We start from the raw sequence: 17,416 nt of genomic DNA on the forward strand, positions 1-17,416 counted from the left end.
GCTGCATGAGGCTGGAAACAGCCCCGATTTGTTGATGCTTTTATGTGTCACCGACATGGATGGCGCTGGCATCTTCCATGTTCGGGTGGAAGGAGACTGGAATAGGGTAGCCATTGACACCATGAACTATTGGGAAAATGTATACCCCTCAATGGTCGACTGTGGTCCAGAGCAGATGGCTATATGGAGAGAGATCAGGACGGAGAGTGCTGCCAAAATTGCCAGAAGACAATGGAGGTAGTCTTCTGGTACAACATACCATCCAGGTTAGGGCAAACCGAAGAGTCTGCCTCGAAAAGAGCCATATTCTAGTGAAAAGGGAGACATCTCAGCATGGTGTCTGTACAGTTCGAAGACGAGGTGTGGGTGAAGACCCTGAATGCTTGTGTAGGGCATTGGCCAGAAATTTATAACAGACGGACTATAGACAGGAACCTCACAGCAGGCTACTTAGTGAGTTGCTTTGCAGAGAAGGGACTTCCGATCTTTTCCGTTTGACCGGCAGTTTTTTCTCGCGGTGTCATATGAAATTGTCACCCATAATTATGACCCTAGTATCGATCTATTGCATTTCAATCTGTTTTAGGGTTAGGGGTGGGAGGAAGGGTATCATTTTTTTCTTCACAAATGTAAATAAACCCAATCTGTTTCTTAAACGAGGGACATATTCATACGGCACAGAATGTTTTCACCTTAGTAGACGTCATTGATTGGTTGAAATTGAAGAAAAAAACAACAAATATCTTACAAACTATAGAATTTTCTCAATAAAGCCAAGAGAAAAGTATGTTTTATAAACACATTCTACCAGTATACGAAGTCTAAAAGTGTTTAGTTACGTGGAAATTATTTTAAAAAACTGCCGGTCAAACCGAAAAGATCCTAGAACATACAAATATACTGGTGAGAATTTTAAAAAAACTTGAAGATGGAGTTATTGACAGAAAGGGACAAAGTTGAAAAAACACCGGAACGAATCCTACAAGTCAGTAGCGCTCTCTATTGGAGAATTGAGGAAATACAATCGTATCAAGGGACACAACTTCTAAAAGACATCAACCACGCGGCCAAAGGGATGTTAATTAGGGAGGCTAATTAACGATCACTGAGTCGCTGTTTATTTGTGAATACGGTAAGTTGACAAAGATTTAATTTAAGGCTGTAATAGTGGGTACTTGTATCACAGAGTGGTCCCGGTTGCGCACACGCGGATTCGCGCTAGCCAGACGTAGGTACTCGGTACTCGAGATCCTACGAGGTGACTTGCGCATGCGCTGTGCGCGATTCGCGCATGCGCGTTACAACTCCATCCCCCCATATAATTTGTGAACTTAATGAATTAATTTCTTCACACAAATGTATATAATTTTTGGGATAAAATTACAGAGTAACACCTCCACGATTTTCACTAAAAAAAAACCACAAAAAAACCCCGGATTTTTTAGATACCTTTCTGCTTTTTAAGACAATAAAGTGTTATTGGAGGGAAATCTGGCTGCTATTTGTAGCTGCCTGAATGACAACATAGCGATTTACAGATAAATGAATTAATTACTATTTTACAGAATAAAATTAATGAATTAATTATATAAATTAAATAATTCTTGAAAATGAATTAATATTAATAATATTTTTTGAACAAAGTAAATAATTTATAAAACTTAAATAATAATTTTTTTTACGCGAACGTATATAAATTGTGAAATTTTTTTTTTTTTTACAGACGTATATAATTTGGTAAACTCAATGAATTAATTTCTTCACGTCATCATCATCCGTTCTCCATGCTAGCATGGGTTGGACGGTTCGACCGGGGATCTGGGAAGCCAGAAGGCTGCACCAGGCTCCAGTCTTATCTGGCAATGTTTCTACAGCTGGATGCCCTTCCTAACGCCAACCACTCCGAGAGTGTAGTGGGTGCTTTTTACATGCCACCCGCACAGGTGCCAGGCGAGGCTGGCATCGGCCACGATTCGGATAGTGCTTTTTACGTACCACCAGTCCAGGGGTCCTGGCATCTGCCGGGTGCCAGTCATAGGATTGGTTCAATTTCGATTTCACTTGCCCCAACATGTCTTCGCAAGCAAAGTGGGTTGGCATGGGTGCCTGTCGTCGGATGAGGTTCGATATCGACTTCGCTTGCCTCAACAGGTCTTTGTGTATAAATGTATAAATTTTTCGCACTAAATTCTTTCCGTAGAATTTATCAAAAAACGTGCAAAATTATTCCGTAGAATTTATCAAATTAAAAAACGCAAAATTAATATATTTTTTGAAATTGCAAATTATTTAGAATATAAAACAAATGAAGTTAAATTTTAAAAATAAATGTCATATACTTATACTCTGTTAGGTGCTGTGTTCACACTTCAATTTACTATTTTCTAGAAATGTTGCTTTTCTAATTGAAACCATTTATTATTTAAGTTTTATAAATGATTTACTTTGTTCAAAAAATATTAATAATATTAATTCATTTTCAAGAATTATTTAATTTATATAATTAATTCATTAATTTTATTCTGTAAAATAGTAATTAATTCATTTATCTGTAAATCGCTATGTTGTCATTCAGGCAGCTACAAATAGCAGCCAGATTTCCCTCCAATAACACTTTATTGTCTTAAAAAGCAGAAAGGTATCTAAAAAATCCGGGGTTTTTTGGGGTTTTTTTTTTAGTGAAAATCGTGCGGGTGTTACTCTGTAATTTTACCCCCAAAATTATATACATTTGTGTGAAGAAATTAATTCATTAAGTTTCACAAACTATATGGGGGTGGGTGGAGGTATAACGCGCACAGCGCATGCGCAAGTCACCTCGTAGGATCTCGAGTATCGAGTACCTACGTCTGGCTTAGCAATATTTAATACTTTCACTGTCATGTAATTTCTTTATTAAGATTATATAATCGTTACATAGAAGGACAAATACAGGACATACATGTAAAAAACAGTTAAGAGGTTCGATTAAAAATTTTCCATGACATTTGGATTATTCATTATAAAAATTCGTCTGTAAATTGTCCTTTACATGACCAATAGAATATTATAACATTACATAAACTTTCGATCTTACCGAAGTTATAAACCCCGGCACTTTATAAGGCCCCGCAGCTTTTGTTTCCTCTCCTCCCTCCATAGTTAAGCTGGGTTTCTGACGCCCACCTTTTTTTCCACTTCCTTCCATCTTTTCTCATACACACCCCGTGGTAAGATCCTCTTTTCCAGCCCCATTTTGCTCTTCAGATGATATCTGAAGTAAGTGAGCAAGCCGGGGCCCGAGACAAAGGATCCTATCGCGACTCCTTCCATTCTTGTTCGCCACATGCATTCTTTTACTACTGCAACCGTGCAGTGAAAACATGCCTCACCCTCCTTCGAGAGTCCAGTTGGCGGTATCATCTTAATCATAGACTCAGCCGACAGCTGTACTCGTCCCAGATGCGATAACACGTGTTCTGCGTAACTTATCAAGTCGGACAACTTCCGACAGTGTACAAAAGCGTGCTGGACGGTTTCATCGTCCAACTCGCACCTTGGACACGTCGGTGGCACTGAAATTCCGTGCCGCGATAACTTCTCGCGAACAGGTAAAGCATTCCTATAGCACTGCCAGGCCAGGGATCTTTGGAAATTATCCAAGTACCCCGTCCCGAAAGTCTTTTTAAACAGGTTGATAAGCTGGTCTTCGTCAAACTCCAGAGCCCCTCCTAGGACGTCGTCGTTCTTTGCCTCTACCAGCCTTCTATAAAATACCGAGGTGGTATTTCCGCAGCCGGCCTTGCCCGCCTTGTGGATCAGCGTGAGTGCCTGTCGGCACTCCTTTTGCCATGAAGTCAGTTTCCATCTTTTGATGAGACCGGGTTTAAAATTCACTAAGGAGGCCGGTCTCGGGAAAAATCCCCCTGCCAGCGGACTCCACATCTTATCACCCTCCAGGTGGTGCCAGAGATGCTTCAGCCTCAATGCATGTCTGCGCATCATCAACCAAGGCATTCCTAACCCACCCTTTAACGGTTCCTGGCAGCAAACGGAGCGCCTCACAAGTGGCTTTCCTCCCTTCCACAAAAAGCGGAAAAGGATTCGCTCCAACTTGCTAAGCCATGAATAGGGGCAAGGGACAACGGTCAGGCGGTAAGTGATTACAGATGCAATGAACATCTGCACCACCTCCGCCCTTCCTTTCAAGGACAGAAACCTTCGGGACCAGGTCCGTACTATGGCCTCCACCTTGCTCGTCACCTCACTCCAGTTCCTCTCCGTTTGGGAGTCTGGCCCAAACCAAACTCCTAGCAACTTAACAGGGCCATCCGTCCAGTGTCCCACGACACTGGACGATATCGACTTGCTCCTCCAGGTGCCGAGGCACAAGCCAACCGACTTGTCCTTGTTAACCTTTGCTCCTGCCACCGCCTCGTATCCTCTGATAGCCTCTTCCACACAAGGTAGCTGGGCCTCATTGGACACGATGAGGGTGACGTCATCCGCATAAGCAGTAACCGTCCTCCCACCTCCGATCTCATCCGAGTTACTTCCCAGCCTCTCCAACTTTCGCAGCAATGGCTCAAGAGCCAACACGTACAAAAGTGGTGACAAGGGGCACCCTTGACGAACTGAACATTCGATCGAAAACGGTTCCGTTAGGTAACCGTTTATCTGGACGGTGGACTTGATGCCGCTATACATAGCAGAGATCCACCCGTGAAATTCAGGGCCCAGTCCAGCCGCTTCGAGGACCGTCGCCAGGTACTCATGGTCTACCCTATCGAACGCTTTACTTTGGTCTAAATGGACCATTACCCCGCCCTTGCCGGTTAATTTACCCACCCTATCTAAGGTGTAGCGTATAAGGTGAAGGTTGTCCTGGATCGACCTGCCTGGAATTGCACATGTCTGTGCTCTCCCTACAAGTTTCTCCACGACAACCGTCAACCTTTTTGCCAACACCTTGGCCAGAATCTTTAACTCTACATTAAGTAGAGTTATGGGCCTGTAGTTACTAATGTTATCCCCCTTGCTCGGGTCTTTCTGGATTAGCGTCACCACTCCCCGGCTTACAGAACTGGGAATTCTCCCATTCTGCTGCCAGTTCGTGTAGACGCCTGCCAATATTCCCCCGAACAAGTCCGGCATACTTTGGTAAAACTCGTAGGGCAGACCATCCAACCCCGGCGCATCCGGCCAGTATCCCCTCTATCTCCGCGGGAGTGATCACTTCTTCACAGCACTCCACCTCACGCCCCGAGAGCCGCGGTCCGCCGGCCAGGAAGTCCTTTAAGGTCCTCTCCCGCTCCGGCGCCACACCACTCCCGAACCCGCGGGCGAAATGCTGGTGAAGAAACTTTTGCATCTCCTCCTGTCCATAGATCTTTTGTCCCTGTTCGTCAGTTAAAGACTTGATTGAGGCTTTGTTACCTCTCTGACTCTCCACTCGACGGGCCCATCCGGCAACGTTAATACCTTCTCGTTTCCCAGCGCGTAGCTTAGCTCTGACTCTGCAACCTTCGTGTTTGGAGTTAAGGTGACGGTACAATACCGTCCTTGCCGCCATCACTCCGGATGCAGAGCCAGCTTCCATTGCCTCGTTTAGATTCTTAACTAAATCGTCCTCTATCCTAGACCTATCTATCCTTAGCTGATTGCTAAATCTAATGGACTCTGAATGAATGGCTCTTTTGAGGGAGTGCCACCATCTATTGTTAATGATGGTGCCACACAATGCCCTCTGTACTAACACCTTAATCCGGGTACGGAAGTCTTCACAATTCAAAATAGCCTTGTTCAGCTTCCAGTACCCGGGTCCCTGTCTATGACACTTGTCTAATTGTATCCTACACGTCACAAATTTGTGATCCGTGTAAGGCACAATGTGAAATTGTGGACAACTAAACGTATCCTTATCTCTTTTCTTAATAAATATCCTATCTAGATACGATCTGTGTGAGCCGTCGTTGTTACTCCACGTCCACTGTGGAACGCTCGGCTCATCCAGTCGGTAACGGTCCACTAGATCAAAGCTCTCTAGTAGACCCTTGAGGCTAGGGTTCCCCTTCCTATTGGTTGAGCCGACACTGTCGACCCGCGCTTCAAGGACAGTGTTAAAGTCCCCTACTAGGATTACTGTTTTCGACGTCGCTAAAAAGGGCTCCAGGTTCCGAAAAAAACCCTTCTGTCTACCCTCATTCGGGGCGTAGACAGCTACCAACCTGAAGGACTGTTTACTTACGTGAGTCACATCCAGAACAACCAGCCTGCCTTCTGGGTCCAGAAAGACAGTACTTACCTGCAAGTCCAAGCTCTTCCTGATAAGGACTGCCACGCCTCTGCCTCTTCCTCGGCTAGGAGAAATAAATTTCTCGAACCCATTTAGAAGAGGCGAGAACACTTGGGCCTCGCTCATCTTGGACTCGGTTGCAATAGCTATGTCTACTCCATGTGTCGTGAGGTCGTTCAGGAAACAAATTTGTTTCCGTTTCGACCCCATTCCACGTACATTCACACAACCCAGCTTAGCCATTGTCGGTGAGAGAAAAAATAAATGAACTTACGGTTGAGAAAGGGAGCATGACAGTTTGAATCTGCCCGCTTCCCCTTCTTCCTCCCTTGTGGTCGTGGCTGCAGGGCTCTTAACCGGCGTTGCCACCGGGCTCTGGGTGGGTGTGGTTGCCGGGGTTATAACGAGTTTACCCTCCAGAACTTCTTTTGTCACATCTCTAATCAGTCTGTTCTTTAGATGTTCTTGAAGAACTTCCTCCTTCCACTCGTCTTCCTTTATTTTCGCGAAGCGAGTGGTTGCTTTTATGTCTGTAGCCTTGCTATATAATTTAAATTTTGAAAATTTATAGTATTTATATACCCTTTCATTTTTCTCATCAAAAGCGATGATCTTATCATTTTTTTTTAAAGACTTTTTCACATCTTGTTTTATGGGGAGGGGCTTGGCGAACTGTTTCCCAATGAAAACAGTGCCATGGGGGTAGGGCTGGGGGATTTGTTTCGTGTGTATGTCTGCGGTGCTTGCTGATTTTTTCCTTGTTTGGGGAGGGGAGTCCAGGGTGTTGTCTTTTTTTCTTTTGTGTGTTACCTGTGTGTAGTCCATGTGTTCGGTACAATCCGTTTCTGTTTCTATGCTTGTCGTCGTCTTGTTATCCTTTTCTGCCTTCTCCCCTTCAGTGTTTGAAGCACTTTGAGGAGGGGCTTCATTGGTTTTCTTCTTTTTTATGCAGTTCGAGCGGACGTGACCCTTCTCTCCACATTTAAAACATCTCGGTCTGCGTCCCTCTACTGATACTCTCATTGATGTTCCATCTTCGTTGAATATCCTATCGGGTAGGTTCTCTAATATCTTGTTTTCCGCCTGAACGAGGAGCTCCAGCGTCTGTCCCTTCCAGCGTACCTCCTCTTTCCTTCTCATCTGCAGAATCGAAATTTCCCACTCTATATTGTGCAGGACCGCTGCTGCTACCCACATTATATCGTACCCTCTCGGTATGTCCTCTATCAGCAGTTTCGCTGTTCTTTTTCCCATGTACGAGGGTAGCAGCACGATCTCATCATTTTTCAGGGTCAATGATGACACCTCTCTTGCTATCTCCGCCGAGTCAAAATGTGCCTCAACAGTAGCGCTGCGCGCACCTCGAACGACATGGCGAATTTTGTCCCACACCGGGGACAAGCACTTTTCGACCATTTCGTTCCTGACGTCCATAATTTTCTTTTCTTTGTAGCTATACACTTTATATATGACTGTTTTCTCCTTTATTTCTTGTACCTTCGCCTGCGGCGGTACAAGTTTGACTTCGTTTCCTTCCATTTTTACCAAGTTCCTGAATTCGAACAGTTGTTCGATCTTGAATTCAACGTCCATCATGGTTCTGCCTACCGCGGCCGAAAAAGACTGTTTGGTTACTTCCGTTTCCTTTAATTCACTTGTTCCCATCGCGGGGAAGTCATTCTTCGACGCCAAGTCGAAATCCATTCCTCAAAGAATGTTTCAAAAATTACCTCGAAGGTAATAACAATTTTAAATACAGAATTTTCTGCCCCGTAGGGCGAAAATTACCGTTACACAACGGGCACTGTTCAAATAACAATTAACACAAACAACGATGATCAAAATTTCGAACTCTCTCAACAAAGGCAGCAATTTCTCAAAACGCAGGAAAATGTGGAAAGTATGAAATGAATGTAAAAAAAGGGATAATATATGAGAAAATAAAAATAAAACGAACGGGACAGTTTATGCGAACAAGTTCAAGGTTGAGAGTTCAAGATTAGAAATGTATAGACGTCGTGGTATATTTTTTAAGGATTTCACATCAATAACAAAGTCACTTTGATCCGTGAAAGAGAGGTGCAGCCAATGGTAAGTATCCAAGGGGTAAAGAAAATCCAATGTAGAGGTAAGAGTTGATAGTGGTGTTGGTAGAATATAGGATGAAAGTGAGACCACCTGAGCGCATAATATATAACGGGAAGCTTTATGAAAATAGACAAAAGACGAAGGCAGGTTTACGGAAATAAACAAAAGACGAAGGCAGGTGGAAGACAAACAAACAATTGTATTAGTATGGTACTCAGGAATATAAATAAAGCAAGTCTTTTACGTTTCGAGCCTACGCTCTTCAACAGAAAGATACACAGAGAAGAAACACAGAATGAAGGAGAAAAAAAATGCGTGCAGAGGCTAGCGAATCAACATGGCGATCTGATTTCGGCCAGAAGTCAAAGATCAAACGTGAGACGCAAGAGCAAAATTAGGGGAGATAATAGGGTTAAATGACCTCGCTCCAACATAAGAGTGTGTGTGTGTGTATGAGAAGAGTGTGTGTGGGTGTATGAGAGAGTATTAGTGCGTATGAGCGGTCTGGACGTGTGTATGCATATATGATGTGATGTGTAAAGTCGTATGGTGTAGTGTAGAGAGAGGAGATGAGGGAAGAGGGGGGAGGTAACACGTATAATGTGTATTTGTGTGTATGTAATTATTGATGTAATTAGGTTATAATGACCTAATTACATTTGTTTTCATTGGTTAATCTAATAATAATAATTGTTTTTCCTCTCCTCTTTGTATAACTTTCAGGCAACACTATAGTGTGGTATCGTTGATGCTGGCCCAGGTTAGTTAACAAATACATATTATATCCTCTCTCTAGTATTCAATATTTATATCATCAAAATACCAGTGAAATTCTGGGGGTAGATTTAATCAACTGCACTGCAGCAGCCTTTTAATATAGCAGGTCTTGGGTCTGTGAAGAATAATTATGTTGGTAATAACAATGATGATAGTAGTCGTAGTGATGACAGTCCAACTGACCACCACTGCTGATAGTGCTATCTTTAATGGTCAGACAAAACAAGATCATTATGAATTCAACCCATATATATCAGATTATATATATCATCATCAACCACTCTGCCATATGCCCGTGGGCATATGGCATAGTGGTTAATAGTACAGGCTACTAACCCCAAGATTCCGAGTTCAGTTACAGGCCGTGACTTGAATAATAATAATAATAATAACAATAATAATAACATTGAAAAATACCTTTGGAATGAGAACATAGGTTCGAAATTTCCTCAAGACACCTGACAAAGGCTGGAGGGTATATCAGCCGAAACATTGTGTTAACAACAAACAAGATGAGGACAAATATCCATCAAATGTAAATAATGTAAATAATGATGATCATCATCTTTTAGTGTCTGTCTCTCATGTTGTGTGTGTGTGTAAATTGTTGGTGTCTGCATTTTATCTTGTGTCCAATAATTTATTTGGCTTCTTGGCTGCTTTTTCCCTCTGCACGTATGTATAAATGTGTGTGTATATATGTATATATATATATATATATATATATATATATATATATATATATGTATACCCAGAAAGAGAGTTACTCTTGTCAGACACATTGCACACTCAGATTATGCAGCAGAGATAAGTTAAAGGTCCTTGTCCCCAGCAACAAAGCTAAATGTGGGCATGCTGAACTCAGTCCCTATTGCTTCGTTAATCCATTATCATCAGTACATGATGAATCAACTTCCCTTCTCCTCTCTCCCTGCCTAACTCAATGGATTAACTACCCTTACTGTATTTGTCTACCTAACTTATTTACCTGTATTTGTATTAACATGGCTTTGCATGAATGCCGGGATGCAACACCCTTCACTGTTGGTGGTGACGATACCTGATTAACTCCTCTTTACAGGTATTCATACTAACACCTCTGTGCTAATACCAGCACAACACCCACGTCCAGTGGTGTTAGCAAGCGTTACATGAATGATGCAGGATTAAATGCAAGGACAACTGCTAATGACATGCTGGCAGGAAAATGCTAATAACAACTTTTTCAGATGCTGATAGCTGCAGCCAACTGAAGGGCTACTTCTATGACACTTCAAAGATAAATGACCGTGACCTTCGTGGCTGGTGATTTCAATGGACGTGTTGGGCAGCACCCAGGTATCTTCCAAGGGGTACATGGTGGGACACAGAATTGTGGGAACAAAAACCATAGCCACCATGTACACCATGGAAGCCCCCTGCATGTTGCCCAACGTGCCCATTGAAGTCGCCAGCCACAAAGAGAAGGTCCCTGTCATTCATTGATGAGGTAGTCTGCAAGAGGGTGTCATAAAATCAGTCTTTCTGTTCATCAGGTAGCCCTGGCTGAGGGTCATAGGCTGAGATAATGGTTGCTAATCCATGTTGCAGCACTAATCTAAACTTAAGTATTCCATCACAGACTCTGACTATCTTGATTATCTTATCAGCCCATTTCTCTGCAAGAAGTATACTCATGCCCCCGACTCCATCAGTGTGCCCTACCCAGAAAATCTTATACTTATGTTCTTTGCCTGTGAGGAACCTAGCAGAACTTCCTCTCCACCTTCTTGGATGCAGCACAAATCTACACGTCTCTGTTCAAGCATGTTAACATTCTCACCAGACCTACCTTTCAATGTGCCGATGTTGAGAGTACTAACCCTGAGGGTGTTGAAGATATGGGTCCATGAGACCCTGGGATGGGGGACAGCGGCATCATGTACCTGAAAAGAAAGCTTGCATTTGGCAGAACCCATAAACATACAATAGTCTTCAACCTGCAAACACTACACCATCATTTTATGCACTACATCATCACATAGGAGATAAACCCTATATATATAAATATATGTATATATATATGTATATATATATATATATATATACATATATATATATACACATATATATATACACACATATATATATATATATATATATATATATATATATATATATATACATCATCATCGTTTAGCGTCCGTTTTCCATGCTAGCATGGGTTGGACGGTTCTACTGGGGTCTGTGAAGCCAGAAGGCTTCATCAGTCCCAGTCAAATCTGGCAGTGTTTCTACGGCTGGATGCCCTTCCTAACGCCAACCACTCCGAGAGTGTAGTGGGTGCTTTTTACGTGCCACCCGCACAGGTGCCAGACAGAGCTGGCAAACGGCCACGAATGGATGGTGCTTTTTATGTGCCACCGGCACGAGGGCCAGGCGAGGCTGGCAACGGACACGAAACGGGGCGGTGCTGGCAACGGTCGCGAAACGGAAGGTTCTCTTACATGCCACCGGCACTGGTAACACATCTGCAATTTCCATTGATCGATTTCGATTCTGATCGAAATCATTGCCATCATCCTCTCTGATGATGATGATGATGATGATGATGATGATATATATATATATATATATTTAAAATTAAAATCAAAATGTGGGTGAAAAATTGGATATTAATTTAATAACATCAATTTAAGACCAGTGGTCTAGCGTATAAAAAACTGAGATTCAGTAAATGATTTTCTGGAGAACAATTCATAGTGGTTGAGACCTATGCGGATCTCTTTTTAGCACAACGGCTTCCACATAGTGGTTTCCTCTTATATTTATGTATAAAATACTATTTACTGAATATATATATGTATATATTTATGTATGTATGTATTGGGATTGTATCACCAATTATTATGACACGATACTGTTTACACTATAACCTTGTAGTAATAATAAAACATATTACGGATCAGGGTAACAACGACAATCCATACACAAGCCAACAAACAATGAAAACAACACCTTACGACTTCCTGCAATTAACACCTACTCTCTCTGGTCTCTCACTCAGACTGCTACTATTCATAGTCATTCAGTCAAGTCTGTTCTTGCATGCGTTCTTTTGACTCTCACCACAACATGTAATCGAGTCCAGGACCTATTCTATGTAAGCCTAGTACTTATTCTGTTGATCCTTTTTGCCAAATCGCTAGCTTACAGGGATGTAAACACACCAGCATCGATTGTTAAGCAATGTTGGGAGGACAAACACAGACACACAAACACACACACACACACACACATATACGATGGGCTTCTTTCAGTTTTTGTTTACCAAATCCACTCACAAGGCTTTGGCCAGCCCGAGATGATAGTATAAGACACTTTCTCAAGGTGCCATGCAGTGGTACTAAACCCTTGAATCATGTGGTTGGTAAGCAAGCTATTTACCATAGCCACTCCTGTATGTATATATATATATATATATATATATGTGTGTGTGTGTAAATATATCTATATATATGTGTTTGTGTGTATCTCACTTCCATAACATTCATGTATATGTGTGTGTATGTACAGGAATGTTAAGGATGTGGACACTAACCAACTCACCTGTTTTATGAACCCCTTATTAATATAGCAGCATCATAATTCTTCTTTACTAGTTTTGATCTGCTAATTATATGTTCACTCTTGTTCTGCTCCCCTAAAATTTACTATAGTGAGAGATAGATATAGATTAGGCTGAAACAATCTGTTTAAGACCTCTTAATAGATTTATTCATGTCCCTAACACATATCCCATGTACATTTTCAATTTCTATTTTTACTTCCACAAAGGATTCAGTGAAACTGGATATTGGGAATCATAAGAAAATAACACCATTGCTGGAAGCCGTCTCCAGGGCCCACCTCAGAATTATCCGTAAACTTATTATACAGGGTGCAAATATTAATGCTGTCGACAATGATGGCAATAATTGTTTGCACCTCTCCATAATAAAGAAAGAGATGTTCCATTCTGAGGTGGAACCCATTCCCATTTTAGATGAGGTAAGTTTTTAAAATTGTTTGTGAATATGTGTGTGTGGTTGGCATTAGAAAGGGCATGCAACCGCAGAAACTATGCCAAAACTGGCAATTGGTACCTGAGCAGCTCTGCAGCTGCCCAGCTTCTGCCAAACTATCCAACCCATGCCAGCATAGAAAACGAATTAAAAATGATGATGAGGAGGATGTGTGTATGTGTGAGTGAGAGAAAGAGAGAGATATAGAGAAACAGGCAGACATTGTTTGCTATTTTCTTTCACTCCCATCCACTTCTTTTCCTTTAGTATTAAATAATTCAGTTTCTCCTGATAGCACTAGTTGTATTATGTAACTAACAATATTCCATCTTCTTTCATCTTCAAAAGCATGACCACTCCACTGTAAAGAAGGTAACCCGTCTTAAATATGTGTCATGTAAACACTGCCATAACTGTATGAAGGAGAGGTGACCAACGACAGAGATAAGTCTTTAAATTTAAGAAAGAGAAATTCACAAACTGTTTTAAATATCGAATTTCAAGTTAAACGAGTTGAACTGTGTTAATTGCTAGAAAGCATATTTCATTAATCTTTTTCAAAGAAAGGAAAAGGAAAATAAATTCGTTTATGGACAATTAGATTTAAAGAAAATATATTCATGGACTTCGAAGAAAGTTTCTTTTATCAGTATGATAATGAATATATAACTGAGATTATTCAAAGTTGATAATTAGGGTTCCAAATATTGCCAGGGCTTGGACTTTGTGTGTATACTGACTACAGTAATACCCCTTGCAATGATTGTAAAGAAGGGAGATGTGAGGAGAATGAATTTACATTAAGATGTGTGCACAAAAGTGTGATGTCACGAGATTGTATGTATGACGATGTAACTAGACAGATAGTCATAGAGGCCCTTTGTTACCAACAAAGATAGAAGCTCTCTGAACTTTGCCCTGCTTAATCTTATTCTAGCAGCTATGCTCTTGGCGCATCCACCTCCACTACTGACTTGATTACCTAGATAACAGTAGCTCTCAACTACTTCTAGGTGCATATATATATATATATATATATATATATATATATGTGTGTGTGTTTGTTTGTTTGTTTGAAAGACCTCAGCATCTATCCACTGGTAGATCTGATGGTGTTTATTGTCTGTTGTTGCAGAATTTAAGCAACTCTTTGATTCCCTAATATGTAACGGTCACTACAGATGTGTGACTGTATTTCAGACAGTTGATGGTCACCTATGTATTGTTGTAATGTCTTCTTTGGTGAGAAGAAGCTACTCTAGCAGTCAATGACCCATTATTATAGGAATTGTCTATCAGACTAACAGTTTCAACAATTGCTTGACTATAATGTGCTGGTGTGTTGCCTCAACCACCACACCAATCTTTACTTCACTTCATCAGCCAAAAATGTTTCTTTATAAATTTTGGAAACATTATTGATATGCTTGGATATGTCTGTCTGGTGTTGGTTTTGTTGCTGTGTCTGAAGAAATTATTATGTTCTTGGTGTTCTCTGTTCATTGTTTGTTGTTATGGAAATGAGTTGCACTTAGTGACCAGTGAAACATTTCCCAATCAATATTTGGATTATCGAAATTACCAGTTTGAAAATATGGGTGACTGCTTTCATAGATGCAGATCTGAAGATGTCAAAAATCTGAGTTTTGATGGCAGTTTTGCAGATGGTAAACAAATTCAAGTAGGAGTATATATGTTGTTAAAAAAATACTTCTTGTTGCGACCAGTTAAAATCTCCATAAGGAATTACAGAAAATCTTGAGTGACCATAGACCATCACACGACCCCCATGGTAATTAGAATAGCCTTTGTGTAACAAAATGTAGCTTGCCATTGTTTGTTGTTATGTTGTTGTGTTATATTTATATATACAATACTCTTCTATAAGTATTTCTTTTGTTATGGCCAGTTGGCTTTATCAAGCCAGTTGTAAAGATAGGTTCTTGTTGGTTTGTTGTGTTCTGTTATTTGTGATACTTGTTCCATTATATTTCCTACATTTGACATGATTTGCTTATCTACAATATATATTTGTGTAATATTCTACTCATCGTTTTATATTTCATCATTTGCAGTGCTGCAAAGAGCTCCAACTGGACATGGATAGGAGGCTCTCTGGAATAGTAGTTTTGAGTTACCTTGCCAGCCAAGGAGCCAGCTTATACCATCGTAATAAGAAGAAGAAAGTGACCCCATTGGACTGCATAGAAAATCAACATTTGAAAGAAAAATTACAAACATTTTTACAATCACTGTAAGTACTCACTGGCAACGCCAAGATAAACCAGGACATTTTCTCTTTTGTATATAATCATGTTTATATGTTTATTTAGTTTGAATTTTCCCAATGTATTATTCCGTCATTAGTGTCTTGACTCAAGACAACAATAATGATTTCCAATTCTGGCACAAGGCCAGCAAGTTCAGGGAGGGGATAAGTCAATTACTACAGCCCCAGTTTTCAACTGGTACTTATTTTATCAACAGCAAGGTAAAGTCAACTGCAGCTGAATTTGAACTCAGCATGTAAAGGCAGACGAAATGCCAGAAAGCATTTTGCTCTGTGTGCTAATGATTCTGCCAGCTTGCAGCCTTAAGACCACACAACAATAATAAGAACAATAAACAGAAAATACAGTTGTTAGTGGATCAAACGAAAAACACTATTTTGATGACATTCACATGATTGCTTGTGTTGACTGATATACCTCACCATCCACCCCTGACTATTTTAGAGCTCGGTGACCTCCATGAAAATGTAGTACTAAATAATAAAGTGAATGAACCCATTTTGAAATTGCTATTTAGAAGTAAATAGGATTTATCTGTCTACCAACAATGTTTTCTCTCTCTCTCTCTTCTCTGATTCAATCAGTTGTCATGTACGCTTTCATGTGAAAATAACCTAAAACACACACTAACAATGTGTATGTCATCATCATCATTTAACGTCTGTTGTCCATGCTGGCATGGATTGGACTGTTTGACTGGAATGGCATGTTGGAAGGCTGCACCTTAGTCAGCCTTTGATATTTTCAGCCCACCCTTGTATGTGTATGTTAATGTGACACTTGTATACACACAAACCTGCTTGTATGTAATTGTTTACAGTAGAATTTACGATGTACTCTTGTTGGTTACTGTTGTACCCCTTAATATTCTGTACTCTAAACATGTCCACAACGAAATATTTTATTATAAATGAATGTTAATGATGGGATGTGTTAATATTTTGTTCTACAGGTGTTGGTTTTGTCAAGAGAAAAAGGCTACTGTCACACTCCATCCATGTCAACATACCGTTATTTGTCAGAATTGCTGTTCTCAAATGACATTTAAGCAATGCCCCATATGTCGACAACACATACTCCAGAAAAGTGGATTTGGTAAGAACATTCTTTCTTGATCTGTCTGTTGTCTCATTAACTTTCTGGTATGGAATAATGCACTTCATGTTGTAGTGGAGACATGCAACTCCTTGTTTGTAACTATATATGATTAACACTTGTTATAATGTTTGCCATCCTTTTAGACATTTTATACTCACACTCGTTAGTTTTTAGATGTGATTAATGCTAAAAGAGACATTGTTTTCTGACTCTTTCACCTTTTGGCTTTACTTTTGAGTTGATTCGTTTTAATTCGAACATGAAGCCTGGTCATTGCTCCAAGGTGGTATCAGAAAGTTCACGGACTAGTTCTGTAGCATGCCAACAGATGGCAGCACACCGTTTCGCGCACAGTGAGAGCTAGCAATGACTTTCACGAGGCAGTGTGCTGGGTGACACCACTGCGTTTACTTCAAAAGTTGTGAAATTTGTGCTTTTGTGGTCATTTGTAGGCTGTAGTCTGCAATTTTCTAATGGGCAGGAACAAGTAACCAATGTGAAATTTCGCGTTAGACTTGTCCAGCAAAACATAACAAAGAAACAACAAAACTAAGAGAAAAAGAGTGTTATGAAGTGATAACTAAGTGAGAGAATTTCAGAATTGTTAGATTAGTATATAGGATGTCTCAAGAGAAAGATGAGATTTAGAAAGGTTTACCCATTTTGTTCTGGTTGTAAATATTGAACTATTATATAGTAACAGCTTAGAAAGTGTTGACCGAAAGCATAGTGGTCACCAATTGACTATTGATGATATGAATGCCTTACAATAATGGAATATAGATTATTAAAAGAGACAAAGAAATTTTACTATGAAGTATAAAACTTTGAAATGCTTATTTCAG

At 40.5% G+C, this 17,416-nt stretch overlaps 2 protein-coding genes across 14 annotated transcripts in view; both read left to right on the forward strand.

Annotated features, from left to right (window-relative positions):
• The window catches only part of LOC118768065 (zinc finger protein 91-like), a 65,127-nt gene extending 57,203 nt beyond the window's left edge, over nt 1-7,924 (forward strand). Inside the window, exon 12 of the mRNA XM_036513855.1 lies at nt 7,728-7,924. Within this exon, the coding sequence (XP_036369748.1) occupies nt 7,728-7,924 (197 nt within the window). The remainder of the gene's footprint in view (nt 1-7,727) is intronic.
• LOC115225502 (E3 ubiquitin-protein ligase MIB2-like) overlaps nt 1-17,416 on the forward strand; it is a 233,569-nt gene that overhangs the window by 138,270 nt on the left and 77,883 nt on the right. For 4 of the 13 annotated variants that reach the window (XM_036514381.1, XM_036514382.1, XM_036514383.1 and 1 more), the window contains exons 1-5: nt 1,088-1,132; nt 9,086-9,122; nt 12,956-13,168; nt 15,258-15,436; nt 16,426-16,568. In XM_036514381.1, the coding sequence (XP_036370274.1) occupies nt 9,111-9,122; nt 12,956-13,168; nt 15,258-15,436; nt 16,426-16,568 (547 nt within the window). In that variant the 5' untranslated portion in view covers nt 1,088-1,132; nt 9,086-9,110. Of the gene's footprint in view, nt 1-1,085; nt 1,133-9,085; nt 9,123-12,955; nt 13,169-15,257; nt 15,437-16,425; nt 16,569-17,416 lie in introns of those variants that run through there. The other 9 variants (XM_036514390.1, XM_036514388.1, XM_036514387.1 and 6 more) reach the window with 7 other exon arrangements.

Source organism: Octopus sinensis, linkage group LG27, assembly GCF_006345805.1.
Source record: "Octopus sinensis linkage group LG27, ASM634580v1, whole genome shotgun sequence".
In the NCBI taxonomy this organism is placed as follows: Eukaryota; Metazoa; Mollusca; class Cephalopoda; order Octopoda; family Octopodidae; genus Octopus; species Octopus sinensis.